Raw genomic sequence first — 12,313 nt, 5'->3', positions numbered from 1 at the left:
GGTAACTAAGTTTTCCCGTTTTATTGGAAATAGTCAGTGGCAGTTACCTTAGACTTCTTCACAGAATGGACTTACTAACACAAGACAGTAGGTGTATAGTACACCCTAACCTAAAAGTTCTTCAGTTGACTGCCTGGATTATAATGTTGTAATATCTTTTAGGCATCTGTTTTCTGAGTATGTGCAATTAATTTATGCATTAAAGGAGCCAGGAAACGTACTACTAGAAAAATGTATGTGTAAGTGGAAAAGATATTTTGTTGATGCTAAACTAAAACCCACAACCCTTTTAAGGTCCAGAAGCCTCTGATTCTTCACTATTTGTGTGAGTTATTATCCACTGGCCTTTCTTATTCTTCTATCAAGAGTTATCCCTTGGTCTTCTATGCTTGTCTGCTGTTAGACCCCCCCACACACCTTTCTACAAAGCCTCAAATCAATCAGTTTTTGAAAGGGTTCTTCATATTTGTCCGCCTATAAGACAGATGGCTTCTTTTTGTGATCTTGGTTTTGTTGTAGGGAAACTTGCACTTCTTCCATTTTAACTAGCTCACCAGGCAGAACTGAAGTTCTTAACTTGAAAAGCAGTACTACACATTCTTCTGACCTCTGCAGGAAGAGTATCTGAGTTACAAGCTGTCCACAGTAAGTTAACTTTATCTCATTTTTCATAAGGATATGGTATCTCTGAGAATAAATCCATTATTTATGTCTAATGTGGTATTAGAGTTTACACTGGATTAAGCTTTTCATCTCGTTGTCTTTTTTCCAGATCCAAAAAATAAAGGAGAAAAGATTTTACATATTCTGTATGTTCATAGGCAAGTCAGATACTATCTTGGTAAGAGTAAGACCTTTAGAATTTTGGATCAACTGTTTATTTTCTATGAAGGTAAGCAGAAGGGACAATCAATGTCAAAACAGACAGTTCTCAAATGTTTGTCTCATGCTTTTGTACTCTGTTATTTGCATACTAAAAAGTCAGTTCTAGGCAGTAAGGTCAGGGCTTATTTCATGCATGGGGTCTTGGGATTGTAGCCCCCCTGCAAAAACATAGATTTTTGTTGTTTTGTCTTATCTTGTTCGATGTTTTGGAAATTAAATCTTATGGTCTCAACTGTATGAAGTTCATCTTTCTGAAACTTCGATCTTCTGACATGGATCTATATATATATATATATATATATATATATATATATATATATGTATATATGTATGTGTTTTATTTATTTTCTTTTTGCCTGAAATATACCTAATACTAGAGACTGTAGTCTCCCTTACTTTGAGGCAAGAAAGCTCTGAAGGTTTATTGTCCATATGTCTAAGTCTGTTAGCACAAAAATCTAGGCAGAGCCAAAAATAAGTGGGGCCCACAAATGGGGACCGATTTTAAATATTGCTGTTATAAACTTAGAAGGTTGTTAGAATAACAAAATTTTCACCAACATGTATTTTCTGAAGGGTATGCAGCATGAAAGTCAAATTTATGTTATTATTTAGTAAATTTTATCCTCAGTGATTTGCCAGAAAACCTCAAATTTTATAGGGAACGGACTTAAAATATGAGCCAAAAATCTGGACATTCTGTGAAAATCTGGACAGTTGAGAGGTATGTTATCATTTTAGCCGCTGACTTTATATGGCTGTCCTCAAACCCTTCAGTGGTTAGGGTGTGTGGAAGGTGCCTTGAAGATTGAGATGGCTGCCAGTTGTCATATCGTTGGATTGATATAACCCATACGGCTTAGGCTACAGCACTAGTGATCTCTTCAAAGACCAACTGTTATAGTAAGTTTACTTGCACAACTGTACTTTACTTATTGCTCTCTGTCCTGTTATGTAAGTGTTACAATGTGAGTACCCTTTTGCTGACATGATGTTTTCTAATGTGACAATCTTTGTTGCAAAATGCTTTACTTCTTATTCTGCATGTTACATCATACTTGAAGATTAGGTGAAAATGGTCTTTCGGACCACCAAGAAGTTAGTATGTAAATTAAATACATAAATACACAGATTGCTGTAGTTAGTTTAACTAATACCCATATGGGTACACTTCATTTCCTATTCCCCAAGAGACAGTCCTATTGACTGAGAGTATCTGAAAAAAGATGGAATAGTTATGATGCAAATACATAACTGCATGTCTTCAGGAATATCTTACTCAACAGGGAAACTGCTGTCCATCTTTTCCTTTTTTTGGGGGTCTGTGCTATTTCGGTTCTCTTTCATATAATTTCTGATGTGCTATACAGTGTGATGGCTCACTCCCTTACTCATTTTAATTGTGCTTGTTCAGCAGAAAAGAATGGAGTGAGAGTGGCTCCATCCATTTATGAATAGATCTTCAATGATTGTGGGCAGACCAAAGGCAAGAAGGCAGTCTCATTGAAACAGCTGAAGACCTCTGTCCAGGACCATTATTATAGGAGGAGAAGACTTCTGTAGATAGGGTCCCTTTGCTCACCAGAAAATTGTCAAAAGATCATAAATGGCGTTCTCTTGTATTTACTGCACCATAGTAGTGCAACCAACATCATGTAAATTCAACAACACTTATCTTTCATTTTGAAGAGTGATGCTATTAGAGTAATTAAGATGCCTTTTTCCATTCTCCTCCTTAATTTATTCTCCATATAATAGAAACCATGCAAAGTTCACTAATAAAGATCACAAAAATTCAGTCAGTAATAAAAGTATTTTGTTTAAATGAGTCCTTCCTTTTATACTCATAATGCAAAGAGATAATAGACCACTAAAGGTCTGCTAGCAACTGTGTTGTGATTTGCCCAAAGGTTGCAAAATTCAGAAATTCCATTATCTTGCCTGGATCTATGCAATGAGGCAGGACATTAATTTCTGCCTTTGATGACTCAGTGTGAAGAATGAGCCCAGGCTACCAGAAGGTTTTCCTAAGTAGAATAGGATTAGGCTAACTTTCCTGCCTTGATGGAGACTGTGTAGGGCTCCTGACAATCTGTTCAAATCCCTGGTGGAGGTACAACCACCACAAAGTGCAGTGACAGTTCTAAGACAGGGGATGGGACATGACAGATGTTTATTGCATGACATGAAACAAGCACACATATGTTTCACATCTTCCATCACTAAATGTTGTTCCCTAGAGAAGGACAGCTGGCTGTCATTTGACGACAGTCCCAAACCCTGTCTGATTTTTCTCAATCAGACCTAAATTGCCATTAGTTATTATGAGCAGCTGGAAGGTTTTGTCTTCAAAGAAGTCAGAAGGCCTGCAAGCAAACATACATCTGAAAACAGTAATACAGGTAGATAAAAGTGGAGATGAACAAAATATAACAGCTACTACACATTATTGTGATAGTACAGCTTTGAACAATTCTGAGGGCCAAAACTTTGGGAACTCTTTTTATAAATTATTTTCAGTACTGACAGTTATGTCATTAAAAATACCATTAAAAAGAATTAGCAGATTCTGGGAGAGAACAATGAATTCCTAGAAAAAAATTGGACCCAGACTACACATAGTATATAAAAAGGGTCACAATTTAAATAACACTGTTGAAGCCTTTGATACTAGACAGAATAATAACAGCCCCAATAGAATGAGTAAATGTGGAAGATGCTCTTCTTGCAATACACACACGACTGTAACCATTTTAAAATAAAAGATTATGCAGTTCATATTCATGGCACACTCAACTGTCAGACACAGGGAGTTGTATATACTGATTTATACCAAGAATGTTCAGGATACTATATCGGAAAAACGAAGTGGAAATTGAAAGACTATATATATATATGAACGTATATATATGATTTATTTATTTTATTTTACATTTATTAACCGGGATAGTCCATCTGGATACATGTCCATTTTCAGTGGAGGTTCGGGGAGAAAAGCTCCAAAAAGACAATTTACAAGACATACAGACATTGATTAAAAACATTTTTCAACTAGGTCCACTAAGAATTTCTAGATGAGAACACAAATTCAGTGTCATGCTACAGATAGGTACATTTTTCAGTAGGTTTGTAAACAGCAGTAAAGCAAGCAAATTAACACAAATATACTCTAATTCTTTTGTTGTGGTGAAAGGTACAAATGCTTTAGGTTCTTTAGAAAATTGTATTCAACGTTTGACGACTATTTGGTACAAAAAAAAAGAGAAAAAATGAAAATAATGCTCTGGTTAAACATCTAAAAGCTCACCCTGGCCATCATTTGAAGTTTGTCATTACAGAGAATCTTAATAATAAACACGGAGGGCCCTGGCCACTATACTGGAGAAAAGAGAACTTTACTGACAATTGACTTTAAATGCTAGTATATGGCAAGACTTAAATGAACAAACTTCCATAAGCTGTTTATTAAAAATAAAGGCACTGCAAAGATAAACATTGTGGATGTGTTATAATTGTTATAAAATCTGTGTCACAATGAGGGATTTTTATACAAGGGATATTTTAAGATTTAAGATTGTTTTACATATAAAAAGGTTTAGAAAATTGCTTTTAAGTATGTTTTACATTTAATATTGTTTTTGCATGTAACTAAGGTGTTGTCACTTTAAATCTGTTGCGTGAGATAGGAGGCTTGAGGTCATTTGACAAGACCAGGGTATATAAGAAGTTTGTAAAGGTTGAACTTATCTGAAGAACTTTTTACAAGTAAAATGAAAGCACTCATCAAAGAACGTTTTTGGAGTATTTTATTTTGTTTCAAAGTACATTTGATTGACCCAGGAGTTTACATTCAGAATCTCTACATCTGAAATTACTTGTAAGGAGTAGCTGGGGCTTCTCAGTGTAATGGGCATTGTAGACAGTAAGCTGTAGTGCTGTTCCACTTGAGTGGTATTTGGGAGAGCAGAAAAGATATTAGTAGCATGATGTTTCTGTAGCAACTGTTTTTAAAATGGAATTCATTGATTTTATGACTTGGCATCAGAGAAATCAACAGATAACCTGGGTAGACAAGCAGAGGAACATCATACTTTCTGCTGCAGAATGAAGAATTGTGAAATATTTCATTAAGGGGCAATTGACAGGATTTCTTTGAAAATTCTTGTACATTTTGAAGAGCCATGCAATGGATGCATAACTGGATTGTTAGAACTGTGATGTCCTTTCTAGAAAAATGACAGCTATTCTATTTCACTGGCTGAAATTTATATTACATAGTAAATATTATCTGCATAATACATGAATTATGTTGTCACCAAGAATAAAAATGAGCATTTTATTTCTCCACAACATTACTTGCAAAACTCATGTACTTCTTTTCATTTTATCTTTCTAGAAAGAGGACTCCAGCTTGGATAAGGTAAGCAGACATTTTCCTTTTGAATCTATGACCTAGAAAGTAAGACAGGACCATAAAGATTAATGTTATTATCAAAGCAGGCCAAACTGGTAAATTTCATTCCTAATGTTAATCAATAAAGTTTACAGATCCTGGAGTATCTTAGAGTCACAAGGGTAAGGTTGGAGAGGGCATGGACGATTTTTCTCAGTGAGAAGATTCTTATAGTAGTAACCAGTGCCAGTTACCCAGACAGTTTTCAAGCACTCATAGATTTCTTTACAAGGGGCAAATGTAGGTCTCTCAGTGCTGGTCCTTTAGCATTATCTAGCACATGCCCATGACATTTTGGTCACCATTTTGAAACTGTTCATTGTGGTTTCTGTTTCCAAGTACTTCATTATCATTTTAATTTACTTTTATTGGGTAGAGTATGTTATATTTTTTCAGTTTTTTAAATACTGTGAGCAAATTAGCTATCAAATGTAATAAAATAAATGAAGAAATACCAAACCAACAGGCTTCTGTTCTATAGTTTCAATGTGGTTTTTAAAATCACCTCCTCTTAAATTAGTGTCTAAAACTTGCAATACAAAGAACCTAAATGAGTGTGCAGTACCATGGCTTATAACCCATTATCTGACAGGATTGGTACTTTTCCTTGCAGAAGTTGTTCAGCCTATAAATTTATTTTTACCTGTCAGTCATACACACACCCAGTTTTAAGATTCACAATTAATGTTGATTTTTATGCTGACTGCAAAATGTGTAACCTTGTATATTTTTCTTTCTGTCAGCTATGTCATGCATTTTATGTTGGCAAGACAAATAGACCCTTTAAGGATAGGGCCCTTGAACATCAGAGAGACAAAGAATAAAAAAGATAGTAATGCCTTAGCAGCACATATTATGAGCCATGGTACTGCGCACTCATTTAGGTTCTTTGTATTGCGAGTTTTAGACACTAATTTGAGAGGAGGTAAAACTATAGAACAGAAGCGGATTTTATTGTTGAATGCAGAAAAAAAACCTGGTCTAAATGTTTTTTTTTTCACTGAAACCCTTCCTGAAAGGACATAGACTTAGACATAAATAATATGTTTTTTATATATATATATTTTTATAAGTGCAATATGTTTGCTGTTTTTATTCATGATATATGAATGTGTTTTCTGCAGTATGCGTTCTTTTTAAAAAAAATTGTAACTTTTTGATGACGTCATAATTAATGGCTTTTTATTGGTTACACTTTGTATAAAAGACTTGTATTTCTTAGTTAATGTTGTCTGATGAAGTGGTGTGGTCACCGTGAAAGTGCTTACCACTGTTTCGGATACATCTATTGAAGTTCCTGGATTTTAGCCTGTTGGTTTGGTATTTCTTCATTTATTTTATTCTTATTTTTGTTTTACCAACCTTTATCCTGCTACCATATATATTTTTTGCTTAGGTATCAAATGTGACTCTTTGGTGTTTCAGACTGATGTAAAATGACTTCCATACTCAAATCATTTAACAAGTGCTCTTGTAGAAAACAAATTGTTCTTAACAGCAACTCTGCGTTTTTTATCTTAGACCACTGCTTGATACTGTTAATTGCAAACACGAAGTGGCATAATAGGGCTTGGTTAGTTTTGAACATCTTAAGTTACATAAATCAGAGGAAAAGTTTTTGCCTTAATTTATTAAGGTGCTTAAGTACTATACATAAAATCAATGTAATTCACATACGACAAACATTTAAAAATGCAACATCACAAATAAAGTATATAAAACTAATAATAAGACTAGGTGTCAAACATTTAATACACACTGGAGGAAGTCTTGCAATGAATGCTTCAAAAGGTTGGTTAATCCCTTTGACTGCTCTGTTAAGTAAAAGTGAATTAAAGTATATTTTTGTATGTATAGAGTGTCTTTTACCTGATTTTGATGCTATGTGTTACAGTTGCCTGTTGTGTCCAAGATGCTGACTTTAGATTTGAAATAAGTGAAAAGGAGATGTTACAGAAAATTATGAATGGCACCACATGGAGCTGCCATTTAGTGAAAAAGCAACTCTTGATCAATTATATTGCTCTGTGAAATGGACTTACTTGGTGCTTTGAAAGCAGTATGGCAACAAATGAAATGTGTTTCAAGTTTGTTGACTTAAAAATAAACAACTTGTGAAGATTTTAAAATATCGATATGGCTATGTGTTGCTACTATAACAAAGTGACAGACATGCCAAGTTTTCATGACATTAACTGTATTATTTATTTTGATTATTTGTTGCAATTACACACTCATCCCACTGGCTGCCCTTCCTGTACCCCAGTGGCCCATTCATTCCTCCATCAGTGTCAAAGCCCTCCAGGCCATTCATTCCCTGGCAAAGGCAATAGTTAGGTGTTATGAAATGGCCAATTTGCATGTCTTGTGGACTTTCCTATCCATACCATATGGTAGCATACAATACAGCTGCCTTGGGAGGTGCATGTGTACTTCTATTCATGTACAACCTCCCAGTCAAGAGCCAAACCACTTACAGTGGGAACACACCAAGATCTTCATGCTGTTGGTGATACACCTACATTCCTGCAATTGTCATCAGCATAGCTGGTCAACCAGTCTCTGACCACCCCCCTCCAGTATGGGCAAACCAGCATGGCCACCCACTTCCATTTTCCCAACCTGTTCCCTCCAGCACCAGAAGCACTTGTTGAAAATAGGTCATCTGGGGTGAAGTTAGGGCATTATACTGTTGTGCTATGGAGCTGGATTCAACTGTATTAATGCTGTAATTATACTGTGAGCTTGACAATAATTTTTAAGGTTCAAACTTTATTAATTTAACATTATTATAAACATAAACTAAATATGTGATGCATATTATTCTTTGATTTTTCAGCAGTTAAAAAATCATAAAATGCACGTACAAATAAATCAGGATTCAAAGTATGAGATAAAACAGTTTGTTCAAAAGATGATATATATATTGCTTAGATTCACTGTACATTCAAAAGTCTTTATAATGATTGTCCAAATAATATTGCAAGGGCTGACATAAATAATTACTCAAGCCAAATTATTTTCCTTTCATTAGATTCTGAACAAAAAGTATCTATTTCTTAACCAGTCCAAGCTCTAGAAATTAAAAAAGTGATAAATCAATTTAAAAATTGCAGATCTCCAGGTGATTTTATGCCAGAATTGTATTAATTATTTTCATTTACTATTAAAACTATTGCTAAATGTGATAGATGATACTAAATGGCATACTGGATCCCTATTTAAAGGAGAACCACACCCACAGACTCAAAGAATATGTTTATTTCATCATGGTTTGGTGTTTCCTACATTTTAATACCACTCTGGGACTATTTACAGGTTTTTAAATATTTTTATAACTAATTTCTGAGTCTGACCACATGGGGTCTGGCATCTAGAAGTAATTCTGATTGTTTACTCTACCTCTAGGTATCCCACAATGCAGTGTCTATCTGTACAAATGTACATCACGCAGGCCTCTTTCTTCCTAAAGCTCCCGTCACTGCATTGATTTTGCATGCATACACTGCGGTCTTTTAGTCAATTAGTTTTAAGTAACATTTCATGTCATTCAATGACTACTTACAACAAAAACAGTGCAAATGCCACAGAACAGACTTTCAAAATGCTTTTTACTGCTGCTTCTTATTAGAATGGTTAAACTGCATTTTTTTTTGAAGCTTGAATTGTAGTACTTTGACTCATCTCTCATCCCTCTTCATACCTAACTTTCCTAGCTGTCAAAGTGCTAATGGAAATTTGAGCTATTACCTGCTGTGGTTGACAGATCACAACAGGAGACTTGACTCATGTACTGTTTTCTTGTTCTAGCCTTTACTTTTTGTATGGGTAGGGGAAGGACCAGGGAGCTGTGACATTACAGCATGGGTGGGTTTTTAGGACGGTCATGGTGATGTCAGTTTGGGGAGGGAATTGGCCAGAAAACTACCTGTATTCAGTGGCCTTGATGACATCAATGAATTGGAGACTTTTCCAGGGTGGGATTAATTTTTTATTGAAAGTGAAACCACCACAGTACAGTAAGGTGATGTTCTAGTGGAGAGAAACAGTCAATTTAAAATATTTCAAATGCTGTGTTGCTGTTTATTCATAGCAGGGACAATAAATATGGAGAAAAAGGACAGAGAAGTTGAGCATTTAATAATAGAATCCCATTGTTGTCCTTTAAATAAATCTAACATGATCATAATCTTTAAAAACAAATACAGACTTATCTGAAGCTACGGTTTATAGACCAATGTTCTTATGAATCTAGATATTAAAGTATATGCTGCAGTTTTAGCATATAGGTTAAACTACATCTTACCTCATATAATTTCTCCTTGTCAGTCTGGTTTTATTTAAAGAAGACAAATGATCAAACTATCCCATGTGAAACTTTTCAAATATTGAGGCAGACATATAGGAACAGTATATCTGCTCTAACAGTTGATACATCTAAAGCAGTTGACAAAATAAACATTGCATTTCTAGATTAGTTACGATTACATTTGTTTTTTTTCTGAATGTTTTTACAACAATGCCTTAACCTCAAACTACTAGGCTGGCTTGAACTACCTAACCTTCTACTGGCTAACCAACTAGTAACTGTCCACAAAATTCTCTACCAGCCAGAACAGACACCCAGTCTTAAAACTCTCATCACCCCCTACCAGAACCGTAAAACTATTAGATCCTCCAACAAAATGCTTGCTTTCATCTTCAAAGCAAACAACTTAACTGGGGAAGCACTGTTTACCAACTCATTTGGTAAAGCCTGGAACTCTTTTCCTACAGAACTAACCTTACAGCCCTCTTCAACCCAATTAAAAAAACATTAATCAATACTTCACAATGCAATGGCTCTGTCCTTGCTCTACCCCTGACTAATCCCCACACTCATCTACTGTTTGCCCAGTTAGGGTCTCCTTGCATTGCCACTGAATCCTAACCAAGTTACTCTGTACAAACTTGTTGATTAAGTAAAGTCTAGTATGTATTTTAAGTAACCTATAAAGAGACACAAAAATATATATGAGCTTGTTGAATGTTGGGGCTGGGAACTTGGAAAATGACCTACATATATATTGTATAACCTCTATCTAGAATTATACTAATAGTGGAATGGTTTTAATATGTAAATATGTAACAGTTTCTCTGCATTGTATTTCTCTATTGTATTTCATATTGTATTGTGCTGTTCTGTCTTATTGTGTTCTGTATGGAGCTTTTCTCCCTGGGCCTCCACTGAAAATGGACATATATCCAGTCAGACTTTCCTGGTCAACAAATGTAAAATAAATAAACATATTAAGAGTTCTGTTTAAAAATCCATGTACACATGCTGTGTAAATAATGCATATCATATGCAACAAGTATTAAATAAAAATATGATCTGGTGGCATAGAGGAATAAAGCTCTAACTATAGCCCAGTTGACCTGGGTGTAGTTAGCAACTCAATCAACTGATGGAGCAGCTAGAAGGAAGGGAGGGAGGTTACTTGTCCATGACGATACCTAAGGGGGGTGTGGTCCATAGAGGGGTGTTATTCTCAGACATAGTGGATGAGCTTGGGGAGTGGGGAAAAAGAAAGTGGATAGGGCAAATAAAAAGAACCCTGATGGATGAACTATTTTAAACCTTTTGGTGTGGTGGTGGTATGTTTTACAATTGAAGCTTTTCTCCTCGGGCCTCTGCTGAAAATGGAAATATATCCAGCTGGACTAGCCCGGTTAACAAATGTTAAATAAAATGTTAAATAAAATAAATAAATAAATGAAAGTACCTATGGCCAACTCCCCAGGACACCCATAGTTTCCACAACTGCACCTAGCATATACTGGAATAATCTAGGAGTAGGATGATGGCTGGTAGATCCAGTGTGGACATATGCCATTGATACCATGAGGTCCAAAAGGACTTATTCATTATGTATGAACGTATTAGAATTTACCTTAATTTATAGATTTCAAAATACTTTTAACAGCATTTGCAAATTATCATAATATATGTATATTTCATATGTCTAAATACCAGCACAACAAAAATTATAGAAAAGAGTACTATATTCTAATAAGTCAAAGTACAGTTTTAAACGTATAGAAGTCAGTTATTTTTTTCCATTAAGTAAAAATTCCTCCTATATTTCTCTAGCTGACCTACAAGGCATAAAAATCAAATAGTTTTAAATACTTAGGAATGTCTTTTTAAGAAAGCACTTTATTAAAATATTTGTTAATCTATAAAGAGAGACATAACAGATGGGTCAAGCAAAAAAAATGTCTTTCTTATGCAAAGTGGCTGTAATCAAAATTAATATATACTCTAAAATGCTTTTCTGTGTTAAGTCTACTTGCTATAATATGCCAATTAAATTGTTTAAATCAATTCACTCTTCATTTGTTAAGTTTAACTGGTCCCTTAAATTAGTTTAGATATTACAGAGTAATATTGCCCTAAAAACATGGTGGTGTTAAACTACCAGATTTTCACGCTTTATATATCATTGTTAAATCAAATTGGAAGTTAAAAACTATTGAGGAGAAAAAGATACTTGCAGAAGCTGACATGGATGATGCATATTTGTTCTAAATGTGTGAGCACATATAGATCAACCCCCACCCCAGGCATTCCATTTTTTTTGATAAGAAATTAAAAGTTCATAGTTTATTTTCAGGCTTAACAGTAACACAGCAAAAATGAATGAAGCCATGAAATACTGATTACTCCTTTGCCCTTTTCCAAAAGATTGATTTAAATTCACACATTGTCAAAGGCAATTAAAAATGATTATCCACTTCCTAAAACAAATTAGTTTGGGACTTCATCTCTAAAAATAGAATACAACTACTTGTTTAAGAACTGATATGGCATTGCAAAAAGGTTACCTACCTATCTTAAATATGATATGGAATACTTCAAAGGCTAAATTTAAATATGGTAAAAAGTCAGTAAAAGTATTATTTTTCCAAAACCGTTAACAGCACTTTTTTTTC

At 34.6% G+C, this 12,313-nt stretch overlaps 1 protein-coding gene across 1 annotated transcript in view; it reads left to right on the top strand.

The window, feature by feature from the left end:
- Positions 1 to 12,313, top strand: part of IQCE (IQ motif containing E) — a 2,620,731-nt gene that overhangs the window by 1,643,460 nt on the left and 964,958 nt on the right. Inside the window, exon 17 of the mRNA XM_044089561.1 lies at positions 5,282 to 5,305. Coding sequence (XP_043945496.1) covers positions 5,282 to 5,305 — 24 coding nt within the window. The remainder of the gene's footprint in view (positions 1 to 5,281; positions 5,306 to 12,313) is intronic.

This window comes from Protopterus annectens, chromosome 12.part0 (assembly GCF_019279795.1).
Source record: "Protopterus annectens isolate FY-2018-M chromosome 12.part0, PAN1.0, whole genome shotgun sequence".
Classification (NCBI taxonomy): Eukaryota; Metazoa; Chordata; order Ceratodontiformes; family Protopteridae; genus Protopterus; species Protopterus annectens.
This window is presented reverse-complemented; position numbering and strand designations above follow the sequence as displayed.